Here is a 22,517-nt window from a genome sequence, read left to right as displayed (position 1 = left end):
AATACCAGGGAGAAGAGATCAGCACCTCCATCTCCACTTCCCCTCATCAGGAAGCTGGAGAGAGCAATGAGGTTGCTCCTCAGCCTCATTTATTCCAAACCAGACAAACCCAAAGTCCTCAGCCACTCATCACAGAACATGGCTGCCAGCCCTTTCACCAGCTTTGTTGCCCTTCTTCAGATGTATTCAAGGACCTTTACATCCTTTTTTAATTGTGGGGCCTAGAACTGCACACAGTACTCAAGGTGAGGCTGCACCAATACAGCAGGATGATCACCTCTTTTCACTGGCTGGTTATGCTATGTCTGAGACACCCCAGGATGCAGTTTGCCCTCTCAGCTGCCAGAGCACACTGCATATTGTGCCTGCTGCCAACCACCACTCTTTGATCCCTTCCTGCAGGGCAGCTCTCCAGCCACTCCTCTTGCCATTTATACTTGTGTCTGGTGTTACTCTGTCCCAGTTGCAGAATCCAGCATTTGTTGTTAGTAAATTTTATGCCACAGATGAATGCCCAATGCTCCAATCTGTCTAGATCCCTCTGCAAGGTGTCTCATCCCTTAAGAGAGTCCACAGCAACCTCCTTTGGTATTGCCAGCAAACTTGCTGATGGTGCATTCAACTCCTGCATCCAGATCACTGACAAAAGTATTGAACAGAACAGGCCCTAGGACTGAATCCTGAGGAACACTGCTGGTGACCAGTCAACCAGCCAAATGCAGCCCCACTCACTACATCCCTTTGAGCCCTGTCCTTCAGCCAGTTCTTCACCCAGAGCACTGTGAATCCGCTCATTTCACAGCTTGACAATTTGCCCAGAAGGATGCTGTGAGCAACAGTATCAAAAGTCTTACTAAAATCCAGAAAAACTCAATTTACCACCTACCCTTCATCCACTAGGCAGGTGACCTTATCATAGAAAGATATCAAATTAGTTAAAAGAGGATTTTCCCTTTGTGAACCCATGTTGACTGTGCCCAAGAATTGCACTGTTCTTTAAATGTCTTTCAGTAGCACCCAGTATGATCATCTCCATAATTTTTCCAGGTATTGAGGTTAGACTAACAGGTCTGTAATTTTCTGGGTCTTCCTTGACACTCTTCTAGTAAATTGGAATAATGTTGGCTAACTTCCAGTCAGCGGGGACCTCTCCAGTCTCCCAAGACCTTTGGTAGATGACTGAGAGGGGTTCTGCCATGACATCCACTAGCTCCTTCAGTACTCCGGGATGAATCCCATCAGGCCTCATGGATTTATGAATATTCAGCTGCTACAACTGGTCTCTTACAATTTCAGCGTCCACAAATGAAAAGTCACTGTTCTCACACTCATGTCCCACCAACTCAGAGGATCAGGCAGTAAGATCTACTTATTAAAGACTGAGGGGAAAAAAAGCAGTGAATGTCTCATGCTTTTCCTTCATCCCTACTTTTCCAGTGATCATCTTCAATAAGTACCAGTCCAACAATTCCCTTGGACCTCCTCTTGCTATTAATGTACTTAAGAAAGCTAGCTCTCAGTTGAAGCTAAAATTGCTTTCATCTTTCTTCTCCCTCTCCTTCCAACCCCATTAAAACTAAGCCTGCAGGTTTTGTTGCTTAGGTAGTTAAACACACTGAATACCCTTAGAATATGCTATATCCAAATATCTACTTAATTAAACCATTAGTCTTAATTAGACTTAACAGTTGCAGCTAATTGCTGTGATTGTAATCTGGGCCAGCTGCTGATATTAAACTACTATTCATGAGTACACATCTCCAGATGAACCATATACAGGAGTTTTATTGTCTTCATGAGACAACAGAAGAAAAACTCTAGCTGAGCCTGCTTGGTTGTATGGATAGGGCCCTGATTCTGGGCCAGGGGCAATAACTTGCCTTTTCTGTACTTTTCTCAGACTACCTATGCCAGAAAGAATTGCATTTCTCCCAGTCCAAGTCCTCTGTCTCCCATATAGAGGCATACTCTTAACAGCCATACAAAATTCTTGTCCACCCAGAAAAGACAGATGGGCAGCTAAATCCCCATGGGTAGGAGGAATTATTTAAAAAAAATTTACATCCACCTGAAAGTACATCGAATTGGTAGAAGATAACTGAGAGAAAGTGTGCATAGTGCTAAGCTTCAGACCCAATCATTACAAGTAAAGGAATAAATCTTCTGTATTTTCTAATGCACTTTGGTATCACGATTGAAAACACCATTCTTTTGCAATGCTTGTTTAATAATATTTCCACAAAAGCTTATGCTCCCAAAAGTCTGGCTGAAAGTATTTATTGAAATAAATGGAGTTACGTAAGGCCACTCAGACATTAGATACCAGGTGACACCAGATAATTTCAAATTTTTTGCATTTAATATAATAGGGTGACTGAATCATTATTCATCCATCTGATGATTCAAAGCCAAGACATGATTAAACCATTTAAATAACAATAGGATTATTCATTTCTTTAACCAAAGAACAGCAACTTATATTCACATCTGTCAACTCTTGTCACATGTACTAAACTTTATCTCAGGTGAAGCTCAGAAGAGATCAATTTCAAGACACAAAAAAAACCCCCTTTTAACAGCTTAACCGAGTACATACTGGTGTGATACTCAACTTTGAGTTCCTTGGGCCAAACTTTCCTCTGTATCCACTTTGAAAAAAGATGTTTTAGTTTTATCCACATACAATATAAAACACAGTGCAAATAAGGCATATAAAGAGAATTCAGGAGCAAAAAGAATGGCAATCTTAGGAAGACATTGTCCCTGTGGATAAGTTATCAGAAGGTTCTGCTGAAAGGACAATGAGGTTTAGTAATTGATTCACTTACGGTAAGTTCTCTCCACTGTGCAAGTTGTTAGCACGAAGCAGACCATAGAGAGAGACGTGAGTACTGTCTGCTGAAGAGTTCAAATCATGTTCTTTACCTTCTCTAATCATTGTACGTTTAAGCAGACTTGAACATTTCAGTGCCAGCTCCAAAGCATCCATCCAACACCTCCCTGAAGACAAATTTATTATTAGACTAAAAATTAAGGATTTAACTGAGCTATACAACTTCCATTTCCTAATTTCACAGTCCTTTTGGGTCTGCTTACATTGCCTTTGAAGACACACTTTAGAGTTGTTCCATGTTACATGCACTGGATTTTATAATCTGGTAGGGAGTAGGGACACAAAAGCAACTCAGAACTACCCAACTCTGGTACAAGGGATGCTTCAGGGTTCAGGACAAGCAAAGTAAATCATGATTCTGTTAGATCATATTCCAGCATTTCTCCCTTAATGCAAGTATGGTTCCACCCAGGCCCTGACTGTTGAACTCCTCCAAAGTTGCCTACAGCCCTCCTCTAGTTTTGATGACTAAGTAACTGCATCAGTTGGCAAAATTTGCTCACATAATATAATAACAATGTGGAAAAGGAACTATAATGATAGCATATAAATGCCATTTCAATATAAAATAGTAGACATTCTGAAGTTTTGGCAAAAAGCAACAAAACAAATTTGTGTGTTCTTCCCACTCCTTATTTCTTCACTTCCATGTGTCTAATCTATTTTCCAATACAAAAGGCAAATCCAGTCCTATTTTCAAAAGTCTGCAGGGGTATGCTTAATTAACAAGAAGATTGAAAGCAGCTGCTAAAAAGATTATACCACAGTCTTAAATTTTGTTTCCGTATTGTTACCTCTGAAGCTGGTTGCACTGATACTGACCACCACCTGCCCAGTAAGGAAGGGTGTTAGAAAACTCTACTTTGAAGGAATTCTTACTACTAGAACTCTGTGTAACTGCTCGACTTTGTAATACACAAATGCTTTCATTAGAAAGAAAGTATGTCCACATTAGCACTTTAGAAATGAACTAACTCGAGTATTTAGACATACATTAATATAGTTAAAATCACAGGGAACTGCAAGGAGTTGAATGACAGTTTATTCAGGCCAAGATCTTCCTTTAAGAACCATGAAATAGTACTAGTACCAACACAACTGAATGCACCAAGTTAAGGTAGAACCTTAACAATGACTAAACTGCAATCATAGTGCTGTAATAAGACATAGTGAGACAACTGAAACCATCTCTTTCTAATAACTAACTGCTGTCACTGGAAAAACACTGAAATATCTATTTACCATCTGATTCTGAAGCGGCTCGGATGATCAAGTAACTGCTAGGCAATGGCTGAGTTATAGAACCAACTGCTTCACCTTTGGGACCCTTGAAATACACAAAACATGCAACAGCATCAGATATTTTAATTCAGTTTTACAGTTTATCATTCAACATAATAACAAGCTGACACACTGCAGGGCTATTTACTGTCACTCAGCAACATCTAATGAAGACATGAATGGAAAGATGGACAGCCCTCTTTTACTGGATTTCTTCTTCAAAGACTTCATTCTAAGTATAGTTTCCAGTTCAACCGCACTTTAAAAAGAATGGTCTTTGGGATTCAAATAATTTTTGGTGGCCTTTTTTTTTTTTTTTTTGGTAAATCAGACTTGGCATAGTAACTTGCAAATGCTCTGCTGATGCTACTTATAGCAAGATGACAAAAGCATCAAAAGGAACACCATGGGGGAGGTTCTCTCACTGTTTGGGGATTCCTGCAGATGGGTGTAGAGAGATCACAAGGGACAAGCTACTCCTCTTCAGCTCAGTATTTCAGCTGAAGTAAGACTGAAAGTAAGCAAAACAATAGACATGTCTGTGGGGTGGTTTAAGAGCAATGGTCTCTTGATTAGAGCAAAGGTTTCTCTCAATTCCTATAAGGATGCTATGGTTCATAGCACAGACACACACATGGGCAAGCCAAACCCCTGAAGAGAATGGGAGGCCCTCTTCAGTGATCCACTTCATGCTTACTTTACGTGACAATGTGTTTGGTGTCTCAGCAGCATCCTATACTCCAGAACTCCATGATTTTTGCCTGTCTTCAGAAGACAGATAAGTCAATTGATATTTAAATAAAAAGGAAATAACTTCTCTCATCCAAACATCAGGTATTGCTATAGGAACCCACTCATCCTTTCTCCCTCCCTCCTTCTACTTCAACCTCTCTACCTATCCACTAGTCAAGCCCACGAAATATTTAGGTGCCTAAATGTAGGCTTATCATTTAAATAAGAAAAAAAGAGATGATGCCCAGGTCCATAAATGACATTTAGATGCTTAAGTCTCTCTATAAAGCTATCAGCAGGACACCTTGACACTAGGTTCAACCAAAAGACACACAGATGATGTCAAATGCCAAAGTTTAATTTTGACACTTTCACAAATTAAAAAAAATATAAAAAAATCCAAAAGACCTTTCCATTTCTTTTGAGCTTCATTTTGGAATAAAATGCTAAACAACCATTTTAAAACACTTACAAAAAAATTTTACCTATGGTAACTTTAAGACAACTGGTAGGCAAAGAGGGCTGTATTAAACATACTTGAAGCTATTGTTGAAAGCTGGGTTAAGTCTGCCTAACTGCTGAGTTAATACATTTTGGACATGACTTATTTCCCCCAGAGAAGCCTAATGAAAAGTCAGTACAAGGCTTAGAAGAGGGAATTGGAAAGCCAGCAGAAGTTTTGAGCAAAAGCAGGTAAAGGCAGATATTTTAGAAGCAAGCAAATGAAACAGCCAGAACATTTCTGAGAGTGAGAGGCAGGTAACAAGGAGTCTTGGTGGCACTTAAATACCAATATAGGCAAGCTGGTGCTGGTGTAAATGATGTTCAGAAACTCCTGAATAGTCAGCATGGAGTAACAGCAACTTGAGTGTTAGAAACAAGATTCCAAACCTCAGTCACCCTCTGAGGGAGCAGAAAGGTGTGTCTACAAAAAGTCTTTGGTGAAGTGGCAAAACGGGATTAGGAGTTAGAGGGTAAAGAGATCCTGGAGGGACAACCCCATGCATGAGCACTCCTGGCCCCGAGGGCGGGCAGGCAGGGAACAGGTCTCACTCTCACCAGGCCCCCAGGGAGAGGAGAGCACTGAGGTGCAGTGAAGCGCCAGGCAGGGGTGGGAGAGATGCTGGGGCGCTGCACAGAGGGGACCGTGGCACCGTGAGTGCACCTGTGTCGTGCAGAGGCCTCGGCCATCACAAGTCTCAGGTCACAGACTAAGTAAGGGCAGAGCTCTGCCTTTTGGACTATATTGTGAGCATGCAGGGTACACTACTTACTCTGTGCCAGACAACTGTAATTTAGAGATGAAGTGTGGTTTTGGTGTTTGGGTTGGGTTTTTTTAAATGCAAACAAGCTATACTCTCCTAGGTGCTTTGACAATACATTGATCAAAACAGAATGAAGAATTTGCAGCAAACAGTTAAGTAGGCTGACTTATTTTGGAATAGATGCTTGTGTATCTTGATTTCCTCTGATTACTGTTCCAAAAGCACTGGATATTTTTCTTTGATATCACCCATTATGGTTTCAAAATCAATTTTCAGTATGTTCTGTACAAAAGAGACATTACTTTCCATTTGTTAGGGGACTTTGAATTGTCTCTGTTCCTGACAGAATGATGGTACAACTACTTCAATACAAGGTAATTGTCAAGTTAAAAATTCCACTAGATTAAAAAACCCTTTGAAATTTACTTCCTACAGAATATTCATGGCAATAAAACTCATATGTCGTGGACATTCAGAGGAAGCAATAAAAACTGATAAGCAGTCAGACTTGATGAAATTTATTCAAGATAAATTCTTTGCAGTAACTCTTCTAGTTACTAATTTTAGAAAACTGAAATGGCATCAGGACTGGGCACATGAGAAAGAGAGGACAAGGTACAGTGTATCAGCTACCTCAAGAGTGCAGGAGGAACATCAGAGACCACAGCAACAGACTTAACGGAGCATGTGAAGTGACTGGCCACAAACTACTGCAGAAGAGAATTTGCAGTCTGCCAGAAGGACACACTACGGGATGTGTGTTTAAGTGAGAACATATCCTGTGGTACATGTGTAAATGTTTCTTGCAACATCATCGTCCTGAACTGACTGCAAACAAGGCTCATTTTGCCTTAGACTTCAGGCTCATTCTGGTAAATCTACTCTGTAAATGAATCAATTGCTATTACTCATGAAAGTTTGCCTCATGATAATAAATCTGTAACTAGGACATTATAATTGACTAGGTAAACAAGGCAGAAAAAGGTTTCAAACTTCAAGGCCTTTTGTCTAATTAAATCCAGTAATTCTCAACTGCAAATAGCCATACCAAAATGAACAAACGCCACTCCAGCTCTCAGCACATTTAGAATGGACAATATCAACTTGTTCAGGTTCAAAATTTGACCTACCTTAAAAAAGTAAAAATCTGGTGGGGCATGTCCTCTAAATTCTAAATATCTAGTTAAAAAAACAAACAAATCCATTTCTCATTGCCAAGCAATAAAGAAATATAAGACTGATTTGTGATCTTCTGCAGGCAGGCCACCACTTTGCAATGTATGTATACATGATCATAAATAAATAAAGCACATTAACACCAAACCCTATAGCTTTGAAAAAGGATATGAAGTTTGTGTTCTGCAAATGTGAGATCACCACAAAGTAGTGAAAAGTTCTCCTAAGCATTATTAAAATAAAGTTATTCAAAGGCATCTACGAAATACTTGATCTAAGTTTGGTAAATTTAGATAACATTGATAATGATAACAATTCAGAAAGACCACAAACACACCAGGAATTATACTAGCTGCCTGACTTCCCAGTCTGAGATAAGGAAGACAAAATCAATGCAGCATATTCTACAGATGTGACAGTACATCTATATTCATTTAAGATTCAGAAAATGCAATCTCATAATTAGTAGTTCTCTTAAGATGTATGTTGCAGAGGGCATAACTAATTTATTATGACAAAGGTCCTAATATTGTACATTATTTTCATCTAAAGCAAGATGTCATTTCAGGAGATAAATATGTTCACTTGTGCTGTGCTTTCACACCCCCTCTCCATATACAAACACAAAACAAGGACTACCAATAGTTTCCTTACTAGAGTATAAACAATGAGTAATAGCAAATGTTAAAGATTCTAACAAGAAATTGAAATAAACCTTTGCTGTGCAGAACACACTGTGCTTTTCAACACTTACAGATAAGAGCTGCTCACAATACTGCATATGACAAAGCAAACAGACATCAGAACTGAAGGAAAACATTTATCTTCCTAAAATTGTAGCCAAAAGGGTACACAACTGGCTAACAAGTTGAAATATAAGCTATTATAGCACAAGGAAGTAATCTGAATTTCCACTCTTACAAGCAAATTGAACTAGGCTCTCATTTTATTACAGGAATATAAGGTTGGAAGCCAAGAAATGTTTATAATACATCTCAACTCTTTCATTTTGGCAAATCACCTCCCTCTTTAACTTCTCAGGTTCAACTAAAATTCGTTGTAAAATACAATGTTATACACTCATTCCTTCTGCTTACATGATTGCCAGTGATGGCATTAAGCTCTTTAATGGCATCCCTCTGCACACCACACTTCTGAAGCTCTTTAAGTATACAGAGCAGAATAAAGCAAATACTTCTGGTGATGAAGAGGACTAGATGTTGAAGGTTTATATACAGAATAAACAAGCCATTAAAGTTCTAACAGAAAAAGCAGTTCAGCTTTTCATTAAGGTTGCCATTGCTCATAGCTGGCTAATGCTAGTCATCTGTTAAGAACCATACATGCTACCACTAACCTTTATAGCCCATATGGACTGCTCCAAAGGATGAAAAAGTTTGAAACAAAAGCCGTCTTTTTTAGAAGGCCTCTCAATGAGTTCACAAGCGTTGAGGAGCACTGTTCCTACCCACTGGCCATTTTTGGGGGTTTTGTAAACAAGCAACACTCCTGGTTTCAGTACACACCACAGTTTGGTCCAGCTTTTCAAGGTACCACGAATCTAGAAGATAAACAGTTACATCTCAGTGATGCCAATATCAAAACCATCCCCCTTCACAAAATGAAAATTAAAATTGAAATTATTTATTAGCTTTTATTTCAAACAAAGTTTCTGAGGTCTATCAAAAGTTTATCCAGGTTTATCAAAGACAATACAAAAGTAAAATTTTCAGTGCTCACTCTTCTAATCTTTCTTGATGAATACTAATTCTACAAATAGGTACACACATCCAGATATAGGAAGTATGATAATTCATCTGAAACCTTCACAGCTTTTCCTATATGGAACATACTTTATCACTAGCATGAAAATAGGATAATCTGTGGAAACAGAGCTCCTCTAAAAATAGGGGCAGATGTCTGATAAGAAAAACAGGATATTCACAAAATAATGCAGATATATTTGGATTTCTTAGATAAAACCCCTTATAACAGCCGTTAGCTTCGACCTGTATAGGAAATGTAAGATCCTTTCAAGTCCCTGAATTTGCACATCTGATTAGACTGCTTGCATCAATTCTGTCAACTCTGGATTTTAATTACTTCTGTGACTGTAGGACTGAATGCCAATGACCTCAGAGCAATGTTTTAGCCTGTTTACATTGGTTTTTGCAAAAATTTGAGAAACTTTCCAGACAAGCTATTGTTTGGTGCTAACTATAACAAAGGGTAATACATTTTTTTTCTTGTACAATTTCCAATGAATATATTTACAAATTTAAGGAATTATATAAAATATATATTAACTGCATTATTGTTGATGACACTGACTGTTACCTTTGAGAAATTAATTCCCCACCTTTTGTATCAGTATTAGGGGACAGTTAGTTCTTAATAGAGGAAAGGAAAATTACCAGAAATACACACAGAAATTTGTATTCAAATATCTTGTATGACTGAACCATTTTCACTATTGTTACGCACATAATAGAGCGTCAATTCAAAGTGTAAAATAAAAAAGACAAAAAAAGAACCATAAAGTCAACTAGTCTGAAGTTAATGGCTGTACACAGAAGTTGCCTGTGACTCTGGTGATTGCAGTAAATGGGAGCTAGGTTCCTCTTTAATTCCCCTAGGATTTGAGCACAGAGACCCTGGGATGCAATTAGTGGTTGCTATGCTTGTAGAAAAACATTAACAGCAAGTAAAAGATTGAGCCTTTTCTATTCTGGTCAGAAAGCAGCAAGCAGCTGCTACATCTTCAACTCAAGTTTCACACTCGAATTCTGACCTTCAACCAGTCAGCCATAACAATAACTGATGGGTCTGTGATAGTGCTGAGTAATTCTTTTGTAGCTCTCTTCTTTTCTTCTCTGTAATTTTTCTTCTGAACCTGTAAATAATAATAAAAATATGTACAATGCCACAGCCATAAGCCAGTAATCAGATCACAAGAAGACGACATCTATCAGTACAAGTTGAGGAAAAATCTGCTAAATTCAATTGGCAGTACAGACACAGAAATAGCTTTAGAACACAGTATTTGACTTCAACACGTGAAGAATTATTTCATACTGTGTTTTAAGAGCAGCTATGATAGAATCAATTTCAGATTCTTCTGCAATTTGCTTTAGACTGAGGACTTTGAAACTCCTGTTAGAATCACAGGGGGAAAATCAACCAACCAAACCACCACCCCCACCCCCCTTTCCTGGTGTAAAGTACAAAACCAAGTTTGGGCTTATCTGATCAGTAAGTAGTCTTTATCCACTAGTAGAAATTTGCAGCAGTGTATCTCCCTCTTTTAGAGGCAAATGATTTTATGATTCTCCTGTTGTGATACCTGCCAGACAGTGGAGTCTGGTCTTGTTACAACGCAGGGGGAAGAAGGCAGTAGAAAAACCACAGGTACTGCATGCAAATTGTAACTTTGATAATTCCATTCGTCATTTCATTGTCCTGAGGTCCCTGTCAGCCTGAATAATCCTACAGTTTTCTGAGTTATCCTACAACCTTGTGCCATCTTAAAGAGTGCATTATAGAAGCCCTTACTCAAGTAACAGTACAAGATCATCTGAAGAGAATCAACACCACACTTCTCACCATACTTAATATTCCATAGGTCTCATCACTACTTGGCATTCTTGTCTTCTTGTTAGAGAACAGGGAAAAAACTATGTGAATGCATTTATAGATCATGAGGAGTTACTTGGAAATAAATTCACCTTAAGAGATTCCTTTTTTGTAAGTTTGCTTGAAGATAAAGAGATGTCCTTCTCAGAGCCATTGAAAAGCTTGGATTCAGACTGAAATTCACAAAGCACACAGTAAATAAATGATAATGATAGATACAAGGCTATATTACTGTTGAAGGCACCTTAGAAAGCCTTTGAAGTACACAGCTATGTTGGTAAGGTACCCATTCCCACCTGCTTCTCTACTGTTTCTCCCATTTAAAAAAACCCAAAAAGCCATCCAAACACAAAACCATCAAACCACAACTTGTAATATGAGCTGCTCACCACCTATTTATGGAGTATTTTTTCATAAGAGTTTTATAGGAAAGAAGTCTGAAATTCCTCTAGAAGAAGCTGAACTCTATACACAGTAAATATTTAGCCCATGAAGCCTGTTAACTTGATATGTGCAGTCTTGACTAGTTAGGCATTATTTTAGCACAGAGGAAAGGTTTTAGGACAATCCTGGTGTTTAAACACAAGAGTCGTTCCCATGACATGAATCCCGACATCTTCGTTCATAACTTGACAGCTCCTCTGAATCCATTGCTATAGAGACACTTACCCCATGACCCATGAAGGAAAATATAGCCTCTTCAATCTAGGATCCAGTGTTCTATAAATCATCAGAGTACAACTGACGACTAATGGCACTCGTTCTGCTCCTTCCTCCCTAATCCCATGCTCTTACTTTGCAAGTCATCTCTGAGAAACTCACAGTGGCAACAGACAGGGGAATAAGACACAGGTTTGTTCATGAAACCCAAGTCGTTGTTCATGGAAGGACAATATGCTGCCTCAGCACCACATGATTTCTCCCTCCCGCCTCTCCCCACATCTTGTAAAGTTCAAAGTTTATTCCTTGGCATCTGTTGCCTACTAGTTGAAAAGGAACTAGAGCCACCAAATATTCACCTTGGGATACAGAGCTCTTAGAGAAAAAAAAAAAGAAAGAAAAAAAAAAAGTCAGAGAACACTGAATAGGTATCCACTATATATAAACTTCAAATAAATGACAAAGATTTTGAAATATAAGCTGGATGGACCCAAGTTCCTGCTTAGTCAAAAAAGAAAAAAAAAATCATCAATGTAACCTTCTAAACTGTGTAAATTCAAGGACAGTTTATGAAAACTGCTTCTCAAGCTGCTCAACATTTCTGACTAGTCATTTCAAAGTTCAGACTACAATGCAAAGTCTATTCACCGAATTTCTATTTTGGAATACCATAAAATGACAGTCAAAAAACATTAAAGTTTTGAGAAAACTTACTCCAATAATAAAAACAGTGCACATGAACACTACTCTTCTTAACACACAAGTTGCTCAAACCAAAGAAGTAAAAATTAAGGATTTACAAGTGGAACAAAGCAATCTAACTTTGATGTCTTTAATTCAGAGCTAGGACTTTACAGGAGTCTAGTTAGATAGCTTGTGTCAAAAAGATGTGCAGTAACTGGTAAAAAGGAATTTTATCTCAAAAATAATTTCAGTAAGTAAATGTTCTCTAACTTCATATACATCTTGGAAAAATGAAGGAAACCTTTTCATTTTGTACTAATTTTCTTAACACTCAAAATTTAGCTTTAAGACAAGTATAGAACTTGAAATTTAATTCCTCTGTCTAGAAGTTAAAGGAAATACCTTACTTCAAATGTAATAACAGAAGAGGGAAAAACACTTATCACTGTCACATAAGAAGAGGTAATGAATTCGTTATGTAAACTATAATGGTGCAACTTAAGCAAAACATTCATAAATATTCTAGTTGCTCACTACAAAGCTAATGCAATCTAAAGGTCATGCATATGAATGTCTTGAATCAGCTAATTCAATCTAAAGGTCATGCCCCAAACCAGTAAGTATCACCGGTTACAAAACCTCATTTTCTCTCCATCTCAGTTTTAAAGCTCACTGATATGACACTGCATAAAGGTCTGTATTTACCTGTCCAACAGATTATGAGACAGATCAGCAATTCATATATTTTTAAGCTAGTAACCTTCTTGGTGTTACATCCACACAAAGTGGATGGGACCAAAATTTGAAAAAATAAAACATTTTAAGAGAACCAACTGCAATTCCCTGTGAGGCACATTCAGTACCATATTCTGGGCAAGTGTCATCACTGCTTTTCCATCCTTACTTAGAAAAATGGGCTGCTACTTCACCTCCACAGCTGTGACAGACCATTACCATCTTCTGTTAGCCTGAAGTTTATTTGTGGGTTATAAAGGAACCACTAGTCTTATCAAGCCCCACATGCAGCAATTGCAAAAATACGGATGAAGAAAAACATGTATTAGGAGAAATAGGAATATTGGTCTCATCTTTGATAGTAGGAAGGCACAAACAAAAGTAATGGCACACAAAGACTTAAGATCCTGGAAAGACAAAAAAAAAAAAAAAAAAAAAAAAGGAATAATAGAGTCTGAAATAAATCCTAGTTAAAAGGGACAGTATTAACTTGATTTCCAAGTCAAAAATGAGTTAGAGGTTTCTGGACCAACATAAATATTTAGATCAGAAGCAAGCTGGATGGTAAGGTATGCTTCCTTGATCTCCCTGACAAGTGAAGCTCTAGGATGCAGTAAAAGGCTTAAAGTTTTGTGATTCCAAGTCAGATATAAGACACCAACAGCTTGAAATGATTACCTACACATCACAAAACTGCAGCATCAGCTGCAGAAACTAACCTGCTCACCTCTGCAATTCTGATGACACCATTTAGGCAGGGAAGTGCTACTACAGTCTTTAAGTTACTTTGATATCACTTTAATGTTTCTCTTTAAGGCTCTGCTACGTGAAACATCACAGAAAAATTTCCATCAAGACCTCGAGCACAAGCCCTCTCTCTCCTAGGGGTTCTGCTGGCTGTGCTCGGGGCCCGCACTGACAGACTGTAGGGCTAACCTTGCAGCAGAGCACTATGGAAAGAGCTATGTGTGAAAGTGGGGAGAAGCATCTCCCCCATTTCCCTCAGGTCATCGCCTTCTCCTACAGAGGAGCCCATGCCTGATGTGCCCTGACAATCTGTTTAAGTGTCTGTTACCACATTTGCCTCTGCAAAAAACAGTGGACATCCTAGCTGAAAATACAAACCCACACAGCTGGGTAATTTAAAGCCTTTAACCTCTATCCTGTAGTGATGCTTAAGTAAGAAAAACAAGTGAATTTGGCTACTTTATTCAGTAATCAAACCATACATAACCTCCCACTCTGCAAAATGCAGTCTTTCCCTCTTCTCTTTAATGTCTTGAAGAGAAAGATATGCCTATATTATGAGACACCCAACTGAAAATATTTTTTTCTCGAATTCCACGTTCTAAATACATACAAATCACTAGATAAAAATTCAGTGCATTGACATGCCAGGCGCTTTTGCTGACCAAAATGTTCACGTGCCTTAAGAGTTACAACAGGACAACAAATAAAGAAGTTGTATCAGAGAGGCCTATATGACGTCCTAAAACTGACAGCTTCTATAACTGTAACCTACAAATTTAAACGAATTTTGGAAAGGAAAAGATAGCTATGGTAGATTTTTCTCTATGCTATTACAATGCCTTCTTACAAAAATCTCTCATCATGTACCTACTATTTCACTGCCATCAGAAAATAACATTTTATTCTCAATAAGAATGCTACTGCAAACTATACATGCAAATAAGAACAAATTTTTGTGACCAGAAAAAAACACAGCTCTGGAGAGAAAAGACCTGGTATCGCAACATAAAAAGTGTCTTATTGGTTGCTCAGGTAGTTCATGTTTCCTTCCTTTTTAAAGTTTACCCACCCCAAGATGCTATGGTTTTAGTGACTGCAGTGTCCATCTCCCAACATCAGACATTCTCAGTTTTCACTGCATCTCAGGGATCCTCTTTCATCTTGGGACTACACAATGATGATTATGAATTTGCCTGGGTCATGCCTTTTCCATTTCCATTTTCAAGACGACCAGAAAGCAAAAACATGCATAGCAATTATACCTAGTTTAAAATTCTACTGAGTATGCTTTCCCTTGCACTCTCATTGCCTCAATGAAATGGGCCTTTATACTTAAATTCTGAGGCACAGAAGCCCTTGCAACTGACTACAACAGATTATACTTAACTATGTTTTATCCTGGCAATTTAAGACCTTAAACTAAAACTTTTCCCACTACAGTTCCCTTAACATTCTTGTAAAAAGATTTGCTACATCTCAGTGAACAGCATCTTCACCTACAGCTTAAAAGGATTTTAAATTCTGTTCCATAGCAAGAGTCAGCCCCCACCCATCCTTACATTTGGCGAGGCAATATCCCACCACAAAATGACAGTGAGAAGACACCATGTTTCATTTTCATTAATTTGAACTGTAGATTTTCATGTGATGTAAATACTGAGACTATATTAAGAAATCCCCTGTAATCTTTATCTTTTGCTGAATCTGAAGAGTAATCTTCAAGATTATCTACAACAAAAATTAAATACATTTGCATTTAATTAAAAATGCAGAACTCCTCTGCATGCTGACATTTTTAAACCAGATTAGGAGCCTGCTTTCCTTACCTTGCTTTTTGACATAGAATGTGCTGCATCTTCCTTGCTCTGTGACACATCGTCCTTCCCTTTGTCAAAACCTTAAAGAAAAGACAGCATTGTTGTAAATTATTTGAAGACATTAACAATGAGATAGCCTTTAAAATAAATTTGCAAATTATGCTTCACATTAAAAAGTACAAATCGGATTTTCAAACAACATATACATACCAGTTCATCACATTGGTTAAAAACATACCAGCTACTACAGTATAAACTAATTTAATACCCACTAAGAGGCAAGAACAGTCCAATGTATTTGGATGGTGCTGCACTTGATCCAATAACATGACAAATTGTAAATACCTTGCGCAAACTTTTGTGCTTTTATCTTCTCATTCTCCCCTATTTGGATACATGCATGCACATAGCAGAATACTAAATAAAGCCTTTTTCAGTTTGCTCATTTCTGTAGCTAGAAATAATTGTAAATACCACCGTCAGGAAAGCAAATCTAAAACACTGATTAAGATTGGAAGTAGATTTTTTGAAAGAAAATGGAAAAGGTCGCTTTAGTTAGCTGTGAATTTAAACTTTCAACTTGACACTGCATAAGTGTAACTACAAGGTTTTATATTAAAACAGTCATCAAAACCACACATTTATCTTCTGGGAGTGACTCGCAGTACAAACCCCACACTTTCCCATTATCCAAAAAAGCAAAGTGAGACAATGGCTGCAGCCAGTACACATGTGACAAAGGAAAGGGGGGGTGGACTGGCGTTAGTGCTGCTGCACAGCTGCTACGTGCCACAGAACATATACTGAGAACCTAGCATCCTCTTAAGAAAAAATAATCTACTCTGGTTATGAGACAGAATATCTCAGAGATCCATTTTCTTTAAAGAGGTTAATGGTAGCATAGAGCTTCTATAAACAGGAATAAAACAAACTGTGCAATGCATTTATCTGAGTAAGTAAGAATGCCATCATGTGCATGCCCTCCAAAGAGAAGCCAGAGAATTATGAAGTCATACATGAATTTCAGAAATCATCCACGCAGCTGAAAAGCCTTGCATGGCTCCCACAGTGGTAGCTTAGAGCTGTACCCCACCAGAGGGCACTACATCAGCAGATAAATTGAATAAACAGACACTAAAAGCTCTTCTGAGCTTCCCTTTGAATGTGCTTGGAACTTTGAAATAGAAATCAGGACTCAGATCTCTAAAATGAGAAGAAACAGTTTGATTTCACATTCTTCAGGGGCACGTCTGTATGTGTGGGCAAACTATAAGCTTTAAAGTAATTATTAACTCTCTCCAGCAGTGTTGAGTATTTTGTTCAGGGTAGGATTTTTTTTTTTTTTGTAAATTAGTATTTCTCGCCTTCCACAGTTTACAATACCCAAAAACTCTAAGACAGAACCGATTCATCTATGACAAATATACATCTTGGGAGGTTTCACTGAGTTAACAGAGGCATGAGGTTGGTCTTCAGGTTACATGAGAAATGAAAGATTCCTCTTAGTTTTGGTCTGGTAATCAGTCTTTTGGGGGGTTTTGCTTGTATTTATTACCTTTTGCAGAGATTATTTTTAAGATCAGATTTTTAAAAATTATATACTGCAGAACCATGATATTTCATTTTATGTTTACACAAAGTAAGCCTTACATGCCTTTAAAGAAACCTTTATATGTCCTTATAGAAGCCCCTCTGTGCACAGTTCATTAAACCCTTTCTTTTGAAATGCCTCCAACATATCCATGACAGGTTTGTTCAGGTAACGAAAACCTACAATGCAGAAGACTATTTGAATGCAGAAGAGTTTGAGTACTAGGGAATCAGGGGGAAAAAAAAAAAGGCATGTGACCATCCAGAGGCCAGAAGCTGTATTTCCTATATAACACAAAATACAAAACCACATTTTCTACAGCACCAGTCACCACATGCTGAAATGACAAAGGTTGCTTCGAGCCTTAGAGCACATACCTGCCTTAGCTCAAAGAGAAATTAGTAGATTTGATGTCAGTCTTAGGCAGTCAAACACACACCAGAACCACCCCATACCCAAAGGAAATTCCTCATTAGGAAAGAAGTTCCACTGAAAATGTAACACAGGCATTTTCTAATGTCTTTGCCATTTTTACTTGCTTATTTATAGACACATATAGAAGACTTAGTGACGGGAATCAACATACAAGTGCTAAATCAGGATTTTTCTTAAAGAAGAGAAGCTATAATTCACAGCTTGCTTTCTAAAGGACAACAGTTTTAAGAGCTTTACACATCCTTATCTAACAAACATATGTCTCTATTTTCATAAACAAGCTTTTCATTGGTATCAACAAGCAGAAATGAAAACAGGAAGAACTACTTTGTCCCAGAGAATCAGACACCAAAACCAAAGTTCAGTCATGTTTCAAAGAATTTCATCTCCTTGCTTCCAGTGTCTCAAGCCCAAGAGGCATGCCTGTTTGCCAATTTAGAAATATGCTGCCACACTCATGTGGAATGTTCCCTTCCTTACTCACAGGCACAGCAGAGGGTTTGCCTGAGGGGTTTGCTAGTGAACCCTAATCAGGGTGATGCAGAGTAACACCTTACACTGCTCCATCTTGGTCTGTGAGGCAACCCAACCAGTCAGCTTCACATCCCACATCATTCTACTTTTAACGTCCATCTCTGTAGAAGGGATAAACTCACTCAGAACACAGACAAATAAATCATAGATCAGGTGCTGATCCAGACACGGACTCACCAGTGTAAGGATGTGTTTTCCAGGAAGCCTCTAATTAAGATGGAGAGACCTCAATACCATAAGCAGTCTTACTTCTTCTAACAAGAACAGTTTGATACTAATACCTGCAGGGCAATTTGTACTGAAGCATCATCAGAAGCTATATATGTGCCCAAGCTGAGAACAATATACACTTTGTCATGGAAATATTTGGTCAAGGAAACAACAACAACAACAGAACAATTATATTCACAGAATCAACCACAAGAAATACTGTTTCCTCCCTTCCTTCTACCAACCACAAAGAACCAATTTTTCTTATGAATTTCTGACAAAGACAACAGCAAAGCCAAGAAAGCTGCGCATCTAAGTGATGCTTTGTGTTATTGCTCTTTTTGTAGTTTAGTTCAGAGGTACTGAAAATTGCATGACAAAAAGTCGTTGAATCAGTGTCTGAAGCAAAGACTTCCAGGGTATGAGACACCAAAGGCAGGGTCTAATAAAAAGAACACGTTCAATGTTTATCAGCAGTGGTTTGGAGTTTAATATTTTAGCTTACTTGCTGTTTCCCATTCTGTAATTCAATCAGGAACTCTTTAATAAAATAATCTGAGCTCATATTTCACTATGTAGAAATTCAGGTGTTGAAGATGCAGTCCCTTTCTGTAGCCTCCTCTCAATTAAATCTCTTGATTTTGTGTATCATTTTCTACACCTAAAATCCTGAAAGCAATCTTCAGAGTTAGAAGAGAATGAGCAAGTGCCACCTGACTCAATTTTCAGAGCTGCAGACTAGACTCCCAGTATTATTTAAGACACTTGCAGATTTAAAAAAAAAAAATATTTTAAACACAAACTCCACTACTGTAGCCTCTAAAGTAATTCTGGACATCAGGCATTGTGTTCAGAGCAACACTAGGTCTTAACAGACTTTCTCCCAGCTTGTCTTAAAATATCATGGGTCCATGGGCTCTGAAAGCTGATCCCAACCCCAGTGCAGTCACAATTCAAGATATGACCTTAGAAGCTAAGGAGGAAACTGTTCACTAGTTCTTACTGTGAGCATTCAACAAGTCCTTCCAAAACTCTCAGGCAGAAATCTGTGTGAAAACCCATGATGAGCTTTCAAACAGATGCAAGAACCTGACAACTTCTGAACTGAAACAGCCAGAACTCTATACATGCAAGATGTCAATGAAACAAAATCACAGTCATGTGAGAAAATAAATAATAAAAACCGATGATTGCCCTCACTGTAATTATATATGAGTATCTTTCAGACAGGTAATAAATAGTCCTTGCTTAAAACAAACAGAGAGTATACCTTCCACCATATTAAGATTGTTTAAATTCTTCAGATATATAGAAGATTCAAAAGATAAAACATCCTTTAGTTGTATGTTCACACTTGATTTTTTAATTCAAAAACTGATCTCCAATTGTTCTGTGTTTTAAGAAGCCATTCATTGTCCACTTAGGGACAGTGATCAGCTTTAATGTAGAATCCTATACAGAAAGGAAGCAAATAGGAAACAAATCCCTTTTTGTTTCAGTAATTATCAGACTACACGCATTTATTTTAAAGGTAGAGATGATCTGTCTAGTTGTCAACTCCACTCTTTCAAATCTTTATTTCCTGAGCAACTTGAATAAAACTCAGCATTAGATTCTCAGTAGAAGGCTAATAATTTCCTGAAGCAGAGTGAAAGGAAACATTATAGGGTTAAACATGAAATTTAATAGAACGTGGTATCCCAAGCAACTGTCCCCACCTGCCTGAGGCTGAACATGCTGCTCCAGCATTCTGCAAGCCAGCACTGGCCAGTGATGCAGAGAGCTCCCTAATCACCAGCCTGAAATCTTCCCTATGCTCTGTACCCCAACTCTTTTCCATGGCGTCAGAGCCAGGGCTTACAAATTCAGTAAGCCTTTCTGCAGTAGGCATATAATAAAAAGTGAAAACGCTTATATTTTCTTGCTCCCACCCAGCATTCCACAGGACTACATAACGAAGTGTGTATGTGTGTATGCACAAGACAAATCACACATATAGAGTATTTCCAGTAAGAATGTGCAACTACTGCTCCATCCCTTACAGGCAGAGGTGACCTTGTAACACATTTTCAAGCATCAAAGTTTCCTAAAGTAAACAGCTTAAGTTCAGGTACCTATATGAGAAGTGCACATTATGAACAATGAAACCCTAGAAAATCACCTCAGTACTCCAGTACTGATTTTCAGAAGACAACAAATATGAGAAAACGAGATTTAAGCCCTTTCTGTGGTTGAATGTCTTAAAAATCTTGCACTACAGAGCTTAGCAAGGCTATGCTTTTAGCCTTAACTCATTCTATCTTGTCATTTTTTGTCAAACCACTGATGACAAACACATATTCTTTAGTAGTTATAGCTAAATTTAAACCTTCTGATGTACCTTACTATTTTAAAGAAAGTCCATTGGGGGTGGGGGGTGGGGGTGGAAAGTACAAAGGAGGAAGGTATTTATAAACCACATCACAGAATTTCAGTCATAAAAGCCCAAACAACCAATATAAATATTCCAGTCAGTACCAAATACACAAATGCCTTTTAAGTGAGATTTGCTGCTGTGTAAGCTTACTCACTTGCCTATCTGCAAATCTTGCCACTACAAAGAACTGTTATCTAAATGCATACAAGCAATATTCTTTCTGATTTCTAGCAACATCTCAGTACATTACTTTCATTCAAGCTGAAAAATTTGAAGTCAAAATTATTCTCTTCTGTACGTTAAGAAATGCAAGACCAAAACAAACCTGGTAAAGCAGGAGAGAGTTCGTTATATCCTCCAAATGAAGCATTCCGGACAAGCTTTCGGCCATCAGCTCTTGGAGAAAACACAGATGAAATCCCAGCACATGAAGAAAACCTACGTCGCACTGGACCCTCTTCCTTCATGAGTTAAGGTGTTTGTGTAAGGATTATGTTCTCTGTAAAAGCTGGTTAGCATTAGCTGGTTGGAACAAGAGTGTTGCAGTAACAGCCTTTTACCTCACATTCTGATGAGTAAGATACAAAAGGAAAAAAAAGAAACAAACGAAGGGCACACATGAAAAATGCAGTGAAAAGACAGAAGCTGCCAAATCAGCAGCAAGCCAAGCAACACTATATCCCTCTCGCCAAACCCATTAGGATGCTTAAAGCAGAATGACTTTGCTTCATCTCCTCTTCTGCATCATATTTTTTACATCTGTTTTAGTCCTACTCATCTCTGCCTTCTAAGCAAACAAAACCTGTGATTATTTAGGTTTTAAAGATCTATTAAATCAATTCTTTTTCCTCTTAGTCTTCCACATCCCAAATTTATATTGTACGAAGCACAACTTGTGAGCTATATGGCTTCACTATTTGATACTGTGGTACATATGGGAATCTGAAAAGGGAGCCCATGTTTTGTGTTACATAGCTATGTTGAACTTTCCTGTTTAGGCACTTACCTAGCTAGTTCTCATCCACAGATTACCGTGGCTTCTACATCTTCACTTCTTATTTCTATTTAAAAGGTGAGGTGATAGCTTTTTCTTCTCTAAAATTCTTCCATATTTATATATACAAATCAGCCTGACTCCTGGAAGAATTACACCAAATAAGCTCCACAAAAAGAGGTTTTTATCATTAATGGCTCAAATATTTTATGTGATGAATAAAACACTTAAATGAACCAACTTAGATTTTACATACAAAAAATCCCAGCAAATTGTGCTTCAGGACTAGAAATTAGCTGATCCAAACTATTATGGTAGCTATCAGCAAGAACAAAGTCAAACAAGCTCTCTCTAACCTACTTCATCCACTGCACATCTGACATTTTCCCACACAACATCTTTGTTTCTAAACTGGAGACACATGGATTTGACAGATCCACTCAGTGGATAAGGAACTGGCTGGATGGTTGAACTCAAAGAGTTGCAATCAATGTCTCAATGTCCAAGTGGAGAGCAGGGACGAGTGGTGTTCCTCAGGGGTCGGTACTGGGACTGGTGCTGTTTAACATCTTTTTTGGAGTCATTGACAGTGGGATTGAGTGCACCCTCAGCAAGTTTGCTGATGACACCAAGCTGTGTGGCGTGGTCGACACGTTGGAGGGAAGGGATGCGCCATCCAGAGGGACCTGGACAGGCTTGAGAGGTGGGCCT

The 22,517-nt window shown here is 38.2% G+C and overlaps 1 protein-coding gene across 7 annotated transcripts in view; it reads right to left on the bottom strand.

The window, feature by feature from the left end:
• The window catches only part of OSBPL8 (oxysterol binding protein like 8), an 84,004-nt gene that overhangs the window by 14,750 nt on the left and 46,737 nt on the right, over positions 1–22,517 (bottom strand). For 5 of the 7 annotated variants that reach the window (XM_026867256.1, XM_026867239.1, XM_026867247.1 and 2 more), the window contains 6 exons: positions 15,636–15,706; positions 11,073–11,153; positions 10,139–10,240; positions 8,705–8,908; positions 4,136–4,220; positions 2,829–3,000 (listed from right to left, as the gene is read on the bottom strand). In XM_026867256.1, the coding sequence (XP_026723057.1) occupies positions 2,829–3,000; positions 4,136–4,220; positions 8,705–8,908; positions 10,139–10,240; positions 11,073–11,153; positions 15,636–15,706 (715 nt within the window). Of the gene's footprint in view, positions 1–2,828; positions 3,001–4,135; positions 4,221–8,704; positions 8,909–10,138; positions 10,241–11,072; positions 11,154–15,635; positions 15,707–21,137; positions 21,381–21,818; positions 21,966–22,517 lie in introns of those variants that run through there. The other 2 variants (XM_026867269.1, XM_026867262.1) reach the window with 2 other exon arrangements.

This window comes from Athene cunicularia (genome assembly GCF_003259725.1).
Source record: "Athene cunicularia isolate RWA chromosome 1 unlocalized genomic scaffold, athCun1 chr1_part2, whole genome shotgun sequence".
In the NCBI taxonomy this organism is placed as follows: Eukaryota; Metazoa; Chordata; class Aves; order Strigiformes; family Strigidae; genus Athene; species Athene cunicularia.
The sequence above is the reverse complement of the archived record's forward strand: the minus strand, read 5'-3'. Positions and strand labels throughout refer to the sequence as shown.